This window comes from Danio aesculapii, chromosome 12 (assembly GCF_903798145.1).
Source record: "Danio aesculapii chromosome 12, fDanAes4.1, whole genome shotgun sequence".
In the NCBI taxonomy this organism is placed as follows: Eukaryota; Metazoa; Chordata; class Actinopteri; order Cypriniformes; family Danionidae; genus Danio; species Danio aesculapii.
This window is the reverse complement of record NC_079446.1, coordinates 48,542,159-48,562,754: the sequence shown is the minus strand read 5'-3', so window position 1 is coordinate 48,562,754 and position 20,596 is coordinate 48,542,159. Positions and strand designations below refer to the sequence as shown.

Sequence of the window (20,596 nt, the reverse complement as noted above, 5' to 3'; positions counted from 1 at the left end):
CCTCGACTTAGTCCCTTATTCATCAGGGGGGCGCCACAGCGGAATGAACCGCCAACTATTCAAGCATATGTTTTACGCAGCGGATGCCCTTCCAGCTGCAACCCAGTACTGGGAAACACCCATCTACACTCACACACATACAAATGGCCAATTTAGTTAATCAATTCCCCTATAGCGCATGTGTTTGAACTGTGGGGGAAACCGGAGCACCCGGAGGAAACCCACACCAACACGGGGAGAACATGCAAACTCCATCCTATTTGACCCAGTCAGGACTTGAACCAGCAACCTTCTTGCTGTGAGGGAACAGTGCTAACCACTGAGCCACCCTCAGATTAAAAATGAACTGCCTATTAAGTCTTCCAGTATTTGGTTCTGTGATGTACATAACTGAATACACAGTCTGATGCATATTAACAGCACATTATATATTACAGCACATTTAAATAATGAATAATTAGTCACTGTATTTTGAAGTGCCCATAATAACAATATCATACATGTTTAATATCACAATATTACTGAACATCAACACATGTTTAGCGGGGACACGAGGAGAAATGATCAGCTGTCTGAAGATCCGCACATGCCAGACTGAGCAGAACACGACACACACAGCAGCAGAAAGGTCACCGTTACTCACGTGTGCGTGTTTACGTGTTGCCTACAGCCGAGATATTTATAAATGTCTTCAGCATTTCAGTGTTTACAGCAGTTAGAATGATTCAAACACTCAGTCCTCTCATTACTAATACTCAATAGTTGTTATTTCCAACTTATTTACACTTATTGTAACACATAATACACATTATGAATAATTTAACAATGATGAATAATAAATAATGCTATCCTGAAGCTCACACTGTACATTATGGCATTTAGAAAAGACCAACGTCACAGATTTGATTCACAGGAAATGCATGAACTGATTAAATGCAATGCAAGTGCCTGGTAGTATACTTTTACATACAGTGTGTTCCAGTCTGATGAATGTTTATGCTGATAAACAAGCGTGTATTTATACACCTACAGGCCTGTGTTATTTTTACAAATGAAACATAATGTTTATTATAATTATTATCCCATAGCATACTTTAACAAATCACATGGTATCATTTAAAACAGCTGCTACTCTGTTAACTATATATACTTTATATGAAATAAATAGAATTACACATAGTATTTTTGATATTAATTTGACTGATATATTATTATTCATCTTACACCTTCTGCATGCAGCAGAAAACAAATACGTGAATTAATTTTTCAAATTAAACATCTATCTAAAATGCATTTAATTACATGCATTAAATAGTGTGCATTTAATAAACAACATGCATCTTTTGTAAAGTTGAATGATAATAGGGTGTATGCCGAAGCATGCTAATAGGACTTTTAATTTGCCAGTAACCTGGGTTAATCGTTTCCAGTGAACTGTATGCCAATGCAAAATCAGCGCATTTAAGGTCTGTTTTCTTTAAAAATCTGTGATCTCCACTGGCTGAGTGATATCAGATATAAAGGGGGTCTCAGATTGTACAAGAAGCTCTGCATTAAATTACATTTCCCTCACCATGTCTTTATAATATGAGCATTTATTTTACCCCATTATATTCAATGGAGCTTGTGTGCTAGCCTGCCGATTCTGACGGGTGAGTAAACGGCTTTTTGACTCGTTTTACGCTTGAAAAACTAAATGAATGCCGAAGTCTGTTTAACTGATTGTATTTTAATTACATTACAACATCCATGCTGTAAAAGGAGCCGTATAAAATGGATAAAACTCACGATAACAGGTCAATGGAAGTTTATCACTATGGGAAACACACTAGGCTTATACCCTATTGTGAATAAACTTGAATTGAATTTATTTTATGTTTTAATTTCTATTTATGCGTATAAAATTTTCATCAAGGGGCTGCACGGTCGCCTCACAGCAAGAAGGTCGCTGGTTTGAGCCTCGGCTCGGTCAGTTGGCGTTTCTGTGTGGAGTTTGCATGTTCTCCCCGTGTTGGCGTGGGTTTCCTCCGGGTGCTCCGGTTTCCCCTACAGTCCAAACGCATGTGGTATAGGTGAATTGGGTAAGCTAGATTGTCCATAGTGTATGAGCGTGAATGAGTGTGTATGGGTGTTTCCCAGTGATGGGTTGCAGCTGGAAGGGCATCCGCTGCATAAAACATATGCTGGATTAATTGGTGGTTCACTCCGCTGTGGTGACTCTAGATTAATAAAGGGACTAAAAAGAGAATGAATGAATGAATTTTCATTAATTTTCTGCATGTCTCTCATCTCCTGTACATGTATTATTTTGGCCTCATATCAGCATGAGCCAATAAACATTCTATATCGGTCAAACACTACTTCTGACACAAGCATTAGCGAAATGCATAAACACAAATATAACTGGACAGCTGTCTTACAGTACACCTGTCAGCACACTTCTGTCCTGTGTTTTCACCATGAGACACACACCTGACATCTAACAGTGCCATATTTTGTTATACAAAGCGACCTCTGGCTTTGCTCCTTCTTATCTGCTCTCACTTCTGCAGATTTATGTGCCCTCCAGAAACTTGCGTTCTGTGAATGAACGTCGCCTCGTGGTTCCATCCCTAAGAGCAGGGGTGTCCAAACTCGGTCCTGGAGGGCCGGTGTCCTGCAGATTTTAGCTCCAACTTGCCTCAACACACCTGCACGGATGTTTCTAGAAAGCCTAGTAAGTGCTTGATTAGCTAGCCCAGGTGTGTCTGATTGGGGTTGGAACTAAACTTTGCAGGACACCGGCCCTCCAGGACCGAGCTTGGACATGCCTGCCTAAGAGAGAAGAAATCACTTTCCCGAACTCTCACATTCAATCTGCCCAGTTGGTGGAATGAACTCCCTAACTACATCAGAACAGCAGAGTCACTTGCTGTCTTCAAGATACGACTAAAAACGCAACTGTTTAGTCTCCACTTTCCTTCCTAATCTGCAACTGCCTCTCTGGCTATACCACTAACTGTACTCTCTCTCTCAAAATAAACACATTACTAATGCTTTGCTTCTTAGACTTTACACACCTGAAACTTGCCTATAGCACTTCTCTGCTGCTCTTATAGTTGTGTAAATTGCTTCCTTGTCCTCATTTGTAAGTCGCTTTCGATAAAAGCGTCTGCTAAATGACTAAATGTTTTAAATATACACTAAATATAGACTAAATATACATTGCATACAATGACTGCAATTTCTCCAGATGACCTGAATATCTCTATTTGTAAAGAATTGCTCGTTTTAGATTGATTGGGATGATTCTGCATAAAATCTAATGAACAAATTACCATAGATAAATTAGGGCTGTTGATAATGGGAAAAATCATAATCCCGCTTATTTTGGTCATAATTGTAATAACGATTATTCAAAACGATTATCAGTTAAAGTCAAAATTATTCGCCCTCCTGTGATTTTTTTTTTTTTTATAATTATTTTTTTGGGGGTTTTCACCTTTATTTAAGAAGACAGTAGAGAGTTTTGACAGGAAAGCATGGGGAGCAGAGAGAGGGGAAGGATCGACATAGGACCACAAGGCGGAATCAAACTCGGGTCGCCGTGAGCACTTGAGTGCATGTGTCGACTCACTAACCACTACACCACTGGCGCCGACTGTGATTTTTTTTTTAAAATAAATATTTCCCAAATGATGTTTGAACTGAGGAATTTCTCACAGTATTTCCTATAATATTTTTTCTTCTGGAGAAAGTCTTATTTGTTTTATTTGGGCTAGAATAAAAGCAGTTTTTAATATTTTGAAACCTATTTTAAGCTCAATATTATTAGCCCCTTTAAGCAATATATATGTTTGATTGTCTGCAGAAGAAACTACTGCCATACAATGACTTGCCCATTTACCCTAATTAAGCCTTTGAATGTCACTTTATTTGAATACTAGTATCTAGAAGAATATATAAAAGAAATCAGTTATTAGAAGTGAGTTATTAAATCTATTATGATTAGAAATGGGTTGAAAAAAAATCTTTCCGTTAAACAGAAATTGGGAGGAAAAGGGTCGCTAATAATCCAGGAGGGCTAATAATTCTGACTTCAACAGTGTATATATATATATATATATATATATATATATATATATATATATATATATATATATATATATATATATATATATATATATACACACACACACACACACACACACACACACACACACACACACACACACACACACACACACACACACACACACACACACACACACACACACACACACACACACACACACACATATATCCATATATATACATATATACACTATACACCTACAGATATTTTCCTCCCTGTAAATATGAAAAGGGAACTAAATACAATAGAACAAATATATGAAACAAACTGTGCTTTAAGCATCTTCACTGTAAGAAAAAAAAGTCCTTCAGTCAAGAGCAGTGAGAGATTTTCTCCATTTGTTGATTGATTAATGATAAAAACAGTCGGCAGCAGGAATATTGCGCGCTGTCACTTTAAGAGCAGTACGGCTCTGATTTATGGTTTCTCTTTCACATGTCTTTTAATTCTCAACTCACTTGTTTATTACATAATAAAGGGGTTAATATGAATAATCACTAAACACTGCGTTTTAACACAAATGTGCATGTATTTGACCATTAAAGCACGCACATTAAGATTCACTTTAGATGTGTGTGCTCTGCTCGTCTCTGACACTGAGCATACACACACACACACACACACACACAACAGCATGCAAATCTCTTTCGTGCTTTTAAAAACATGAATGATGGGAATGTACATGATGCGAGTCCCGTGCTGCAAACGTTTCATTACAGCACATGCTTTTAATCATTTCCATGAGAAACTGAACTTTTCAGAGCAACAAATGTGCACAGCTGGAAATGGGGCGGTATATGATGCAACAATCGTTTATCTCCATTAATTATTTTTCATAATCATTAGAAGCCAAAATCGAAACTGAATATTCGATTAATTGCACAGCCCTGAGATAAATACAATAAAGAGAAATATACTAATGAAATAAACAGTTTTTTTATGTTTTCCGAGTATTCAGTAACATAAGTATTCAGGCACAGTAACTGAACAATAAAAATACAACTGAATCATTACTAAAGTTTACAACAAGTACAATTCCTCATTTCTGAAAGCTTTTAAAATCCTCGTACAGCCTCAAAAACACATCCACATGATACAAATTCATATCCTAATGCAAACGCATATCCTATAATGTGACTGGTGCGGTGTGATATCAATGCTGAAATGACATATAGTGCAGCCCTAATACACACGTTTGTCCCGCCAGTGGTGATTTACACACAGAGCAGTGTGAATGTCAAGAGTCCAGCACAAGAAGCAGAGCAAAATAACACTGAAGCTCCGCATGAGATCAGTGCATGGAAACACAGCGGGATCCCACAATGCAACACTGCTTAAAAACAATGAACAGTTCATCTGTCAAAGATGATCTCATGAGGAATAGCGTCACTCTCGTCTCTCCTAAACAACCACACCACACACAAATACTACATTAAGCAGACTTTGAGCATCCATCATTACATACAGACACTAATTGTTGTGTCACCATATGTGGCAACTTTAAAAAAAAACACTATTCAACATGTTGTGTGGGTGGCTCAGTGGTTAGCACTGTGGCCTTACACCAGGAAGGTCGCTGGTTCGAGTCCCGGCTTGGTCAGTTGGCGTTAATGTGTGGAGTTTGCATGTTCTCCCAGTGTTGGCGTGGGTTTCCTCCGGTTTCCCCCACAGTCCAAGCACATGCACTATAGGTGAATTGGATGAACTAAATTGGCCATGTGAGTGTGTGAGTGAGTGTGTATGGATGTTTCCCAGTACTGGGTTGCAGCTGGAAGAGCATCCGCTGTGTTTAAACATATGCTGGATAAGTTGGTAGTTCATTCCGCTGTGGCGACCCCTGATTAATAAAGGGACCAAGCCGAAGGAAAATGAATGAATAAATGAAATTGTTGAGTGTATTGCCTCTTCTTGTTGAATGCCTCCTCAGTTGCAAGTTGCTGTGGACAAATGGTTTAAAGTCCACTTGAACCAGAAGTTGCAACCGTTTTTGTTTTCGTATTGTGACACAGTTCTTAGAAAAGCGGAATATTAAATAAGAAAAAAGTGGGCGTGGTTTGTTTTTTTACTGCGAGCTGATTGGATGTAGTGAAGTAAGAGTTACATTCAGAAAGCTTTGGGGGGAGTTACAGCCTAAACAGACTCCTCCTAGGGTTCGTTCTTCGTGCGTCGCTTAAATGATCTAAGATGTTTTGGCAGATCCTGGATCTCTTAATCTTGATATCTGATCTCTGGCTAATTTGGTTCTTCAAACAAGTTTGCGAATCAGATTAAAATGTCTGGACAAATTGGTCTGAGATTGCTGTGTGTGTCATTACAGATCTATCGATTCTCGAAATCGTGATCAGCAATGCAACGATTGGCTGACGGCACAGCAGCAGTGTAATGACATCATCTGATTAATATTCAATCATCCATGTAAGAAAAATTATATAAAATTCGTAGTAAACGCTTTGGTATGATAATAGATATGCACAAAAAAAGTTTATATTTACAGATTTATAATTTATAATAATAACTTTGCACATTTGTTGTGGGCTGCAGGCTTTACACTTTCATGTGTCGAGATTATTTAGCAATTTATTAAGTTTTACAATTTTGATTGGAATTTCTTTTACTGTAGTTTTTTAATTTCTTAATCTGCGTAAGGAATTAAAATAAATTTGCATCAAAAAAGCATTTTGATATTTTAAAGGCGGCTGCAACTTTTGCAAAGCATCAAATCACCGACATATTAGCCGTCAAAACATGTGCATCACTGCATAAACTATTATTCCTTTATAAAAAACAAACGTGCATGTCTATTATCATACAGAAACTGTACTAAAGCTGGATCAGTACCTTAAAATAGTACACGTTTGCATCTAAAAAATCCATATTTATAAATGTTCTCTTTGATCCCCTTGGGGAGAACCCCCCATTTTTGTACTTTTCTTTCGGAGTGCAGATTGCATGTTTTGTTTATATATACTTTTAAACGTATATGTATATAAACATAAATATTATTAATTATTTAATATTAAATAGGCGATGCCGAGGCGCAGTAGGTAGAGCTGTCGCCTCACAGCAAGAAGGTCGCTGGTTTGAGGGTCAGTTGGCGTTTCTGTGTTGAGTTTGCATGTTCTCTCTGCATTCGCATGGGTTTCCTCCGGGTGCTCCGGTTTCCCCCACAGTCCAAAGACATGTGGTATAGGTGAATTGGGTAGGCTAAATTGTAAGTAGTGTATGACTGTGAATGAGTGTGTATGGATGTTTCCCAGAGATGGGTTGTGGCTGGAAGGGCATCCGCTGTGTAAAACATATGCTGGATAAGTTGGCGGTTCATTCCATTGTGGCGACCCCAGATTAATAAGAGAGAGAGTTTTAAGTTTGTTGCCATTTCAGCTTCTATGGCTATGTCATGGCAAAAAATAAAAATAGATCAATTTTAGCATGTTTTATAAATACTAATTTTCTATAATTATAAAAATATTCTAACAATTAAAAGTCATCAACAGCAATAAATAATATACAAGGAAAAATACATAAATAATAATGATAATATATACGATAAAAATCTAAAATAGTTTAAGGTTTCCTTTTGATAAAAATTGTACAATTTTAGACGGATTCACATTAACAATATTCCATTTAAAGTCTCTCCAGATATAAATTGTTGTCTGATAACATTAAAAATGGGGCACTCCACAAGAATATGTTTAACAGTTTGGTTTCTGTTGCAATATTGACATTCTGGTGGTTGTTCTCCTTTCAGTAAATGTTCATGTGTTAGTCTTGTGTGTCCAATGCGGCCCCTAGGATTAATAAAGGGACTAAGCCGAAAAGACAATGAATGAATGAATAATATTAAATAATATTAATTATTATAAATTATAAATGTGTCTATATAAACTTTTTATTACACCCCCCACACTCCTCTAACTTATACTCCTCACAATCACTGCACTATTTAACATCTGCACATTTAAAGTTGGCACATATTCACTGCACTGATTCATTTATTTGAACTGGACATACCCACTGCACATGGACATTTGTAATTATGTTTATCTATCTGCACACTTCTGCTATTAATAGTATCCTGTACATATATTCATTTATTGTAAATCTGTTCATAGCTAATACACCTGTATATAATGTTCATAGTACATCCATCTGTAAATATCACCATAGTTTTTCTATAACTGCACTTTATAACTTATACCTGTATCCTGCACTTGCTGCTATTGCACTGCTGGTTAGACCTAAACTGCATTTCGTTGCCTCAAACTTGTACATGTGTAATGACAATAAAGTTGAATCTAATCTAATCTTATTATTTTACCAAGTGTATATAATCTATACATTACTACTGTAAGAAAATCTCAGCATTTGGTGCATACTTTCACTATCACTATTGCTTGAAATGACCCGATCTAAATCTGTTTACATGAAATAAGCTGCTGCTCCCGAGCAGGTTTGAGCTACCAGACTTGTTGCTATGACAACAACTCTCGGATCAGTTTTGAAGAACGAAATGATCCTGGATCTTGTCAAATCGTCAATAACCAAATCCAGCTAATTGAGTAATCCACGTAGGAAGAACGGAGTACAGCTCACATTTCAGATTATTATTATCATAGCTCTGTCGAAACTGGAGGGGTGTGGTTAAGTATGTTAGGCACACCCAATACCTCAAACAGACCTAATCTGAGAATTTAACTCAGAACAAGCAGGAAGTGCATTTTCAAATGTTATTTTTAGATTACAAGAGCAAACCATTTTATTTTTCCTAATGACATGCACAGATGAATTGTTCACATCATAACAAGCAACGTGAGCTAATCAAATCAATATGGTTGGTTTTGATTTCATGTGTACTTTAAGGAGACACTCACCGGCACATGCGTTGAGAAACAGCCAGTCTGTTTTCCTCATGCGGTTCTTGATCTGCTTGATCTTCTTGAAGTCCATCTCCTCGGGGCGGCTGTGAGCTCCGGCCGCCAGCTCAATCTGCAGCTCAGCCTCGCGTCTGGAGGACGGTGGCGAGTGTTTCTGCGCCGCTGCACACACACCTCGTCCTCGCCCAGGTGAAGGCTCCTCAGGCTCGGGTGGCAGAAAGGTGTCGTTGGGTCTGGGATGATCACACACCACACAGCGGAACGATTTGAGGCCGTTCTCATAAGTGCAGGCCGAGCAGGTCCAGCACTGCACCCGCGTGTTCAGCCGGTTACGGTCGTTATATTCCTCACAGGGATCCACCGCTGGAGCAGATGCAGGTCTTCGGATGGTGCTGGAGGTTTGTGGGGTGTCTGTAGGGCTGGAGACGCGCTGGCGGAGGCTGCGGCACTGGGTACAGCGCACGGCTCGGGGCCAGTTCAGGTAGGTGCACACCTGTTGGTTTTGTTTGTTTAGTTATTTATTCCCACATCAGCAACTTATGGCTATTTCATGATAAGATCAATAGACCCTTTTCACAAGACGTGATGATGCGTTTAAAGGTATACGTCACCCTAAGATGAAAATTCATCATCATTTACTCTCCTTCACTCATTTCAAACCTTTATAAGCAGAGCTTGACATTAACACCCTCCAAATGCGGGTAGATTTCAGCTTTGGTTGGTCAGACAGTCACTCCCACAAGCCACTTTGGCTGGTTGAAAATAATTTTTAAATGTAGTATTCTTAAAAGCAGGGTTCGACTATAAGGATGACCCAATATGCGTGCAAATGTGATCTTAAAATAAAAAAGAAGCACGACTTACAAAAATAACTGTGTTCGTGCGAGCAAAAGACAGCAGATGAATACTGAATGAGAGGATGATCACTCGTGCTAACAGCTGAGGTGATGCGCGCGACTGTTTAAAACGCGTGCGTGCTCCTGTTTCCTTGCGTGAAGCAACCGTGCCTGAAACGCAACTGTGATTGGTTCTCTTTCAAATATACCAGACGAAAAGTTATGCTCATGCACCCACAGTCCTGCTGCTTTCAAGAGCTCCAAATTTGACTTTTTCTAAGCAGCACCGGTTGCTTTCGCTTTGAACAGATTATTAATTGGCGTTAACAGTGTGTGTGTGATCATCCTTTCATTATCACACACGGTATGTTTTTCACCTGCTTTCTTTTGCTTTTGTTAATGTGGTTTAATTATCTTTTTTTTACATTAACATTGCTTTAATATGAGATTAACTCTCCATTTTTGTGTAGTTAACTGGTGATTTGAGAGACCTTTAGCGAGGACAGATTACTGTGCATATTATTGATACAGGGTGATGAAGTGGCAGAGTAGGTAGGGCTGTCGCCTCACAGTTCGAGCCTTGGGTGGGTCAGTTGGCGTTTCTGTGTGGAGTTAGCATGTTCTCCCTGCGTTCGCGTGGGTTTTCTCTGGGTGCTCCGGTTTCCCCCAGTCCAAACACGAGGTACAGGTGAATTGGTAAGGCTAAATTGTCCGTAGTGTATAAGTGTGAGTGTGTATGGATGTTTCCCCGAGATGGGTTGCGGCTGGAAGGGCATCCGCTGTGTAAAACATGTGCTGGATAAGTTGGCGGTTCATTCTGCTGTGGCGATCCCAGATTAATAAAGGGACTAAGCCGAAAAGAAAATGAATGAATGAATTTTTGATACATGACAATAGTTATTTTTAAAAGTCAATTGTTTTTCTTTGTTTAAGAAATGTTTTGTTAAGTAAAAAGTATAGTACACAGCTATATTTAGCTTGTTATGACACATTTAAAATTTGTGGCTAAGAAATAATTGTTGTTTGATGTGGTCAGAGATAAATTTGGTAAATCCTTAATTTTGAGTTCTGAAAAGTCATGTCAACTAAACACTAAAATCGCAATATAACATTATGAAACCATGAACCATTTGCTCATCCACGACACACAAAAAGTGAAATTAATGAGGTGGACATAATACAAAATCTAAATCAAGTATTTAGCATGTCAAAGTCATTTTATGCATATAAAAATAATTTCCCAACAACAAAATTGTGGCTTGTGAAAATGCAGAGTGGCTAGTAACGTTGGAAAACTACTACTAGCCACTGTGGCTGGTGATCAAAAAAGTCAATGTCAAGCCCTGTATATGAGTTAACACAAAAGCATCGATTGACTTCTATAGTATTTCTTTTTCCTACTATGGAAGTCAATGGTTAAAGGTTTTCAGCTTTCTTCAAAGTATCTTCTTTTGTGTTTAACAGAAGAAAGAAACTCATAAAGGATTGAAACACCTTGAGGGTTTGTAAACTATGAGTAAATTTTCATTTTTGGATGAACTGTCAGTTTTTAATGGGCATCATTATCTTATCTAGTTTTTAATATCTTGATTTTTTGTTAAATGTGTGTGCATTTATAAAGCTATATTTTGTGTTATATTATCTTTGCATCAAATTATAGAAAAAAAGTATAACCACTTATTACAAAGTTTTTGTAATGCAGTGTCTATAGGAACGGGACAGCAACTTTGACATTGTTCTCTCTTCTGGCTGCCGTTTTCAGTCTTACACATATTTTTTTCCTTTTTCTGAAAGTCTCGATAACACTATCATTAAGTTTTTCTTTCATTAAGCAACTAGGAATACAAATAAATTATTGGTGATACTCTCCTAATAACTTGTTTAACCAACTATGATAACTTCCCCAGCTGAGAAACCCAGAAATGTGAAAAGGATCTATACCAAGGGCCACCAATCTCAGTCCTGGAGGTCCGGTGTCCCTGCAGAGTTTAGCTCCAGCTTGCCTCAACACACCTGCTTGGATGTTTCAAGTATACCTAGAAACACCTAGATTAGTTTTAGGGGTGGGTGATATGACCTAAAATTAATATCACGGTATTTTTCATCTTTTGAACGGTGACGGTATAATATCATGGTATTACTTTCAATAGCAAAATAATATACATCTCAAGGAAGAACAGACACAAGAAAGTCTCACTTCTATCACTCTTTAAAAGTTTTGGTTTGGGTCATTGTAAATGCTCAGTCTCGTTATGAGCTGATCTTCATTTCTCTGTGTTGGTGGAATAAAGCAGGCGAGTCAGCCGCACCAATTTATGAGCAGACAGAGCAGGATTCTCATGATGACCACCAGCGCAATTCCGCTCTTTGTTATGAGCCGTAGTTTCAGTGTAAACTTAGTAAAGGTGAGTTTCTTTGGCGATGATGTGTACAGTGTTAGATTTTATATTTAGCGGACATTTGCGCTGAACAAGCGGTGAATGCAACGCATCGAGATTCGGGCACCTTCTCCGAAAACACTCGATTGATCTCAGCTGGCGGATCAACATTTACCTCATGTCATGATCGCTGTCATCTGCGCCATTATTATTATTATAACTTTAAGGGAGGTTTGCAAACCTGTGCACTTTTCACTCTTCAGCCGTTTGCATTTCCTGCAGTAACAAAAGCTCCCTGTTATCTGACAGCGGGAAGCGTTGAGTGACTGACAGCTAATATGAACCAATACAGCGGCAGGGTAGAGCGATTCAGCAAGTTTTTAGAGAAAATCAAATCAGATTGCACTACAACCATCATATTCAGACACACAAATGCTCCCAAATATATTATGAGGGCGCATAGATTACATTTCGGGCGCTCATGCGACCACAATGGTTGCAATTTCGAGCCCTGTAGTATAAGGACATGTATTCAGACCACAACTGAACGTTTGAAGAAAATTTAATGCCTTATTATTTACAATTAGCTATTATTGATGTAAATGCAGCCGTTCAAGGCGCATAATTGATTTATTACGGTATTGACGGTATTAGAAAATCCATGTCGTGGCGCAATGTCACACCGGTGATGACTATGACACCGGTGTACCACCCACCCCTAATTAGCTTGCTCATGAGTGTTTGATTAAGGTTAGAGCTAAACTCTGCAAGACACCAGCCCTATTGACCTTATTCATTTTTGCGATTGTTTTAGAACTTTCGATTCAGCTGTCTATGGGAGAAATGACTAGGAATAATAAACGGCAGAAAACGGTCACACTACTTACTCTACAAACAAGTGTTTGCATGACAATACAGAAAAAGTAGAATAATATAATAAGAAAATATCAGTTTGCAACATCGAGCAGCAAAACGAGCTGTTTTTAACGTCTAAAAATGAATGGAAGTGAATGAGACCGGAAGTCTCAAGCCAAAATGATTCAAATGGCTGCGCCCGCTCGTACGCGGAGAATAAGGTGAATAGGAGCTAGTTTGATGACCCCTGGTCTATACAGAAAACTTAAACATAATTCACACTGCCAAAAGCAGCAAAAAGTGGCAAAAAGCGTCAAAGCAGCCAGACGTCATTCATTTTCAATGGGAGCTGTCTGAGATCTCCGGCAAGCAGCGGGGCGGCGTGCCGGTGTGGGCATCGAGGAGAGTTGAAATCAAGTCAACTCTATGATAATGAGCTTTAATGCCTTTTGGTGGCAAGTTATGAGAATGCAGACGTCCACAGCTGGAGCGGATTCCAGAAAACACAGTCCTTTGCTTCCGACCACATCAGTGAATTAATTCCCAAGCCAAAAAGAAGGAGAGTTTGATTATTCCTGTAGCCGAAGCAAAGCCACACCACACCACACGCAACAACTTGATCTTCAATAGTCAACTGAATTATTCTATATACAACATTTTCCCACTAGAAAGCTAGTTTTCTGCAGGAATGTAAGAAATTTGCTGATATGCTGCAACAGCCCCATTAAATACAAGATCAATTTAACGAACTTTGACGCTCTCGCCATCAATAGTGTGAACACACAGTAATTCAATAAGAGACGATACAAAATAAATAAATATTATAAGTTACAAAAATGTACACTAAAACATCACATATGATTTTTTTTGCTTAATAACTTGGGTGCAGACCTGACACGACCACTTCCCGCTGGGCTCCGAGGACTCAGCAGGACGGACGCGGGGTCGGGCGCTGGAGTCAGGGCAGATCAGCAGGCTGTCGCTGCGCTCTGCCTCCCACAGGTGACCTGCGCGCGGGCCGGTGCTGCTCGGGAAGGACTCCTCCGTTATGATGGTGCCACTGGGCCGCTGCGCTCGACACATGGTGCATTTAATAGCAGACGGCCAGTTCTCAAATGTGCAGTATTCACACGACCACTTCACACTCAAATCTGTCATGATGGATCAACACACACACACACACACACGCACACACACACACACACTCAACGACACACACTCACATCAGGGTCACACATCAAGATGGAGAATCTGCAAACACAAAACAGAAGACACGTCAACTAGGGTTGCACAATATATCGCTAAATTACTGTTATAATAGTATATGCAATACATTTATTTTTTGCACTGGTAGTTTATTTAAATTTGACCAATCAGATGGGATTAGCCCTGCCTCCCTAGTAGCTGCTGTTCTGCTATTGGCTGAAGCGGCGCAAAGGTGAACCCAGAGCTGAAAACAAACACTAATAGCTGAAGGCAAGATGAGGGATAAATGACAACAGCCAATCAGAGTTAGAATATCTGCTGAGGTTCACTCATCCATAATGTTTTAAATACACACTTTTAAAATCTGAATTATAATTAATTCACTCAGAAAATGATCTTTAACTTTAATTTAAATAACATTAAATAAATAAATGATTTAAAAACATCGCTAATAAAAATTGAGTTTGTCTAGTGACATGTTATATCATACCAAGCATGCTTATCGCAATACTCTACAACAAATATTGCATGTTTTTCCAGTATTGTGCAGCAGTCACAAACCTCCTGATGTCTTTAATACACCAACAAAACAAGACTATTTATAATGGCAGTGATGTAACATGAGGATCAATAACAGCATTATTATAGCGAGTAACACGCTGCACTGATGGAATTAATATTGCTATTGGCACTCACATCTGACTGATCTGACAGTGTTATTGTTACTGCCACAATTAGCATTAATGTTAGGTTATTAATGACTGTATTAAAGGATTTATTCATTTACAGAGTAAAAAAAAAAAGATTATTTTTATACACAAAAGCTTAAATGGGATGCCAGTCTGTGATGCACACTTTTGTGGTTAAAATGTTATTAAGGAAATTAAGAAGATTACCAATTATTTCACTAAGTATTCCTCTTCTGGGATCATTTAGAGCTTTTTGAAGCTGCACTGAAACTAAAATTAGTAACTTTAAAAGCAAAGAGCACCACAGAAGTCAGCTATATGGAGACAAATCCTGAATGTTGGGGTTTTTTTTAATAAAGAGAGAAAGAAAGGAACATCTAGGATGACAAGAGGGTGAGTAAACTATCTATAAATGTCCTTTCTGGAAGTGAACAAACCATTAATGTTATCTCTGTCAAATATTATCTGTTATTAATCACAGTATTAGTGTTTTCTCATTGGTCGGACTGTACCAAAGACCATAGTTTTTACTACCTTAAAGTAACTAAAGTTATTACTGCAACTATCAATACTAATACCTATATAAAGTTATTAATAATGACAGTATTATTGCTATATCTTACTGTATTATCAGTATTATCTGCTGTTATTATTATTAATGACAGTATTAATGCTTTACCTTCACTTATTAATGACAGTATTAATGCTATATCTCACTGTATCATCAGTATTATCTGCTGTTATTATTATTAATGAAAGTATTAATGCTTTACCTTCACCTATTAATGACAGTATTAATGCTATATCTCACTGTATCATCAGTATTATCTGCTGTTATTATTATTAAAGACAGTATTAACGCTTTACCTTCACCTATTAATGACAGTATTAATGCTATATCTCACTGTATCATCAGTATTATCTGCTGTTATTATTATTAAAGACAGTATTAATGCTTTACCTTCACTTATTAATGACAGTATTAACGCTACATCTCACTGTATCATCAGTATTATCTGCTGTTATTATTATTAGACAGTATTAATGCTTTACCTTCACTTATTAATGACAGTATTTACGCTATATCTCACTGTATCATCAGTATTATCTGCTGTTATTATTATTAAAGACAGTATTAATGCTATATCTCACTGTATCATCAGTATTATCTGCTGTTATTATTATTAAAGACAGTATTAATGCTTTACCTTCACATATTAATGACAGTATTAACGCTATATCTCACTGTATCATCAGTATTATCTGCTGTTATTATCATTAGACAGTATTAATGCTTTACCACAAAATATTAATAAGAATATTAATGCAACATCTTACTGTATTGTCAGAATTAAAGTAATTAATGACATTATTAATGCTATATCTCACTGTTTTATCAGTATTATCTGTTGTTATTATTAAAGACAGTACTAATGCTACAACCCAAAATAATAATTAGAGTATTAATGCTAGCTACACCTTACTGTATTGTCAGTATTAGTCATCCATGACAGTATTAATGCTATATCTCACTGTATCATTAGTATTATCTGCTGTTATTATTATTAAAGACAGTATAAATGCTTTACCTTCACTTATTAATGACATTATTAATGCTATATCTCACTGTATCATTAGTATTATCTGCTGTTATTATTATTAAAGACAGTATTAATGCTTTACCTTCACTTATTAATGACATTATTAATGCTATATCTCACTGTATCATCAGTATTCTCTGCTGTTATTATCATTAAAGACAGTATTAATGCTATATCTCACTGTATCATTAGTATTATCTGCTGTTATCATTTTTAAAGACAGTATTAATGCTTTACCTTCACTTATTAATGACAGTATTAATGCTATATCTCACTGTATCATCAGTATTGTCTGCTGTTATTATTATTAAAGACAGTATTAATGCTTTACCTTCACTTATTAATGACAGTATTTACGCTATTTCTCACTGTATCATCAGTATTACCTGCTGTTATTATTATTAAAGATAGTATTAATGCTTTACCTTCACTTATTGACAGTATTAATGCTATATCTCACTGTATCATCAGTATTATCAGCTGTTATCATTATTAAAGACAGTATTAATGCTATACCACAAAATATTAATAGGTATTAATGCTACATCTAACTGTATTGTGTGCATTAAAGTTATTAATGATAGTAATACTGCCATATTTCACTGTATCATCATTATTATCTGTTGTTGTTGTTATTATTATTATTAGACTGTATTAATGCTATACCAAAAAATATTAATGAGAGTATTAAAGCTACACCTTGCTGTATGGACAGCATTAAAGTTATTAATGACAGTATTAATGCTACATCTCACTGTATTATCAGTATTATCTGTTATTATTAAAGACAGTACTAATACTACAACCCAAATGTTAATTAGAGTATTAATGCTAGCTACACCTTACTGTATTGTTAGTATTAAAGTTATTAATGATAGTATTAATATCTCACTTACAGTACTATTAGTATTATCTGTCATTATTACTATTAAAGACAGTATTATTCATATAAATCCACTTATTAATGAGAGTATTAACGCTACATCTTAACGCAAGTTATTCATGGCAGTATTATGTACAGCAATATCAGTATTATCTGTTGTTATTATTAAAGACAGTACTAAAACTACAACCCAAATGTTAATTAGAGTATTGATGCTAGCTACACCTTCCTGTATTGTTAGTATTAAAGTTATTAATGACAGTATTAATGCTATATCTCACTGTATTATCAGTAAAATGTGTCATTAATGGCGGTATTACTTTCTCTCAGCACTGACAGTGTTAATATTCACAGGCAGCCATATGTCACAGTACAGATGTTATTATTAATACCTCCAAGGATAGGCAGACAGTGTTAGTGTGTTTACTGACACTTAAATCTCACACCACAGACTCTACCGTGTGTATAAATATAACATGAACACTCCGACACACACACACATCAATGCTCAAACATGTAAATACTCACATCGCTCCTCATTAAAGACAACCCAGATCTCCTCAGCCTGTTTATACCGCTGTTACTCAACCGCCATTGCGTCGTTTGATCTCTGAGCTTTGTATAAGTCGCTGAATGATGTTTATAAGTCGACGAACACTGTTTTTAATCTCTGAACGGTGATTTAGATGCGGATTTAATGGCGGCGCTGACAAAATAAAAACGAGCAGCGTCTTGCGCAGCGTCACGAGCTCGTGATCAAATACAGCGCTGCTGATTGGATGGTTACAACCCATGTGGAAACAGACCTGAAGCAAACTGAGGCGTTTAGCTTTTTATTTATTTCGTGTATCATTCGTATTATTGGGCAATGTTTTTTATATTCTAATATTGTTGTTGTTGTTATTATCATCATTATTATTATTATTATTATTATTATTATTATTATATTATAGTTATTATTATATAACTATTATTATTTAATTTTGTATGTAAGGTTTAGGTTTTCAGCTTATAACTTAACTAGAAATGATAAAATTATCGTGATAATAAATGTCTATTAAATACAGCTGCTACAACATTTGTGTTACGGAAAAAAATGTTGCAATACAATGTATTTTATATCAATTCCAATTTTGTACACCTTTATCAAACACTTTAATGATTTACTTAGTTATTTGTTTCTTAGATACTGAATTATTTTTCTTTAGTCGCCCCTTACATACATACATTTTTTTATTTATTAGTATATTAATATTTTATTCACGTATAAAGATTTTGCATCTTTTATATAGTCATGAAGTTGTATGACATTCGTATCGACTTAAATCACATGATGTTACTGCGTTTTCTGTATAAATGTTACTTTAGTTAATATTAATAATAATTAATAATAATAATAATAATAATAATAATAATAAGGTCTTTAAGATACAACATATTTGAATTACAGAATTATAAAAATGTTTTAATGAAAGTTAATGTAATACCAGGAGAAAAGAAAAGACTGAAACACAATAATATTGAAATACCTTTAAAAGATTCCACGACTTTCCCATTGTGGGCTGGTAAACATGTATATGAGAGACTGTTAACTAATATAATTCCTTTTACAACTTATATTTTTCGTTTTACAAATGTCTCAAAACATCTAAACCTCGTTAAACTGATCCGAGATCAGGTAAAAACTGTGAAACCGGTGATTCGCCCCCCCAGTTGAGAGTCATCGAATTTTCAAAACGATTCAAACTGAATCACTGAATCACTGATTCAAAGCAAAAGATTCACTAAGGATTTGAAGATTCGTGAATCAATGATTCGAACACTACCGTCATAGATGTTTAGTTTTGTTCATGCAGTCTATGGGCTTTTTGATGCATGAATTTTCATGTAATTGTTATTAGCATTCAATAATTTTCCTTCAGCTTTATTCTATTAGGGGTCGCCACAACGGAATGAACCGCCAACCCATTACTGGGAAACACCCATGCACTCTCATTCACGCACACACACACTCATACACTACGGTTAATGTAGTTTATCCAGTTCCCTTAAAGCGCATGTGATTGGACTGTTGGAGAAACCGGAGCACCCAGAGGAAACCCACGCCAACACGCCCACGCGAACCAGCGACCTTCTTGCTGTGAGGCGACAGTGCTAACCACTGAGCCACCCTTGTAATTTACAAATGCGCAATTACAAAAGGATACAAAAACAGTCTATGGGTCCATAGCTTGTAATGTTTAACCTTTGTAAAAATCCCTGTGAAAAATGAACGGGAGAAATATATTTCTAATGACCTCTAAGCCTGGTGTGTGTTTATTTATTTCATTAATTTGAGAAATTAAACATACAATAGCCATGTTTCAACCTCCTCTAGTGTGTGTCTGTTCAGGTGTCCTCTGCTCCCAACGTTTGTTGTGCGTTTGGCTCTCCACTCCATCAGATGTGTGTGTCACCGGCCACTTTATTAGGTACACCTGTCCAACTGCTCATTAACGCACATTTCTAATCAGCCAATCACATGGCAGCAGCTCAATGCATTTAGGCATGTAGACATGGTCAAGACAATCAGCTGCAGTTCAAAGCGAGCATCAGAATGGGGAAGAAAGGGGATTTAAGAGACTTTGAACGTGGCATGGTTGTTGGTGCCAGACGGGCTGCTCTGAGTATTTCAGAAACTGCTGATCTACTGGGATTTTCACGCACAACCATCTCTAGGGTTTATAGAGAATGGTCTGAGTAAGAGGAAATATCCAGTGAGCGGCAGTTCTGTGGGCGCAAATGCCTTGTTGATGCCAGAGGTCAGAGGAGAATGGCCAGACTGGTTCCAGCTGATAGAAAGGCAACAGTAACTCAAATAAGCACTCGTTACAACCGAGGTCTGCAGAAGAGCATCTCTGAACACACAGCAGCAGAAGACCACACCGGGTGCCGCTCCTGTCAGCTAAGAACAGGAAACTGAGGCTACAATTCACACAGGCTCACCAAAACTGGACAATAGAAGATTGGAGAAACGTTGCCTGGTCTGATGAGTCTCCATTTCTGCTGCCACATTCGGATGCTCGGCTCAGAATTTGGCCTTAACAGCATGAAAGCATGGATCCATCCTGCCTTGTATCAACAGTTCAGGCTGGTGGTGGTGGTGTAATGGTGTGGG

At 37.1% G+C, this 20,596-nt stretch overlaps 1 protein-coding gene across 1 annotated transcript in view; it reads right to left on the bottom strand.

Moving 5' to 3' along the window:
- zranb1a (zinc finger, RAN-binding domain containing 1a) overlaps window positions 1-18,180 on the bottom strand; it is a 36,217-nt gene extending 18,037 nt beyond the window's left edge. Inside the window, exons 1-3 of the mRNA XM_056469284.1 lie at window positions 17,968-18,180; window positions 13,952-14,311; window positions 8,989-9,484 (exon numbers count right to left, since the gene is read on the bottom strand). Coding sequence (XP_056325259.1) covers window positions 8,989-9,484; window positions 13,952-14,218 — 763 coding nt within the window. The 5' untranslated portion in view covers window positions 14,219-14,311; window positions 17,968-18,180. The remainder of the gene's footprint in view (window positions 1-8,988; window positions 9,485-13,951; window positions 14,312-17,967) is intronic.
- Window positions 18,181-20,596: the final 2,416 nt, after the last annotated feature.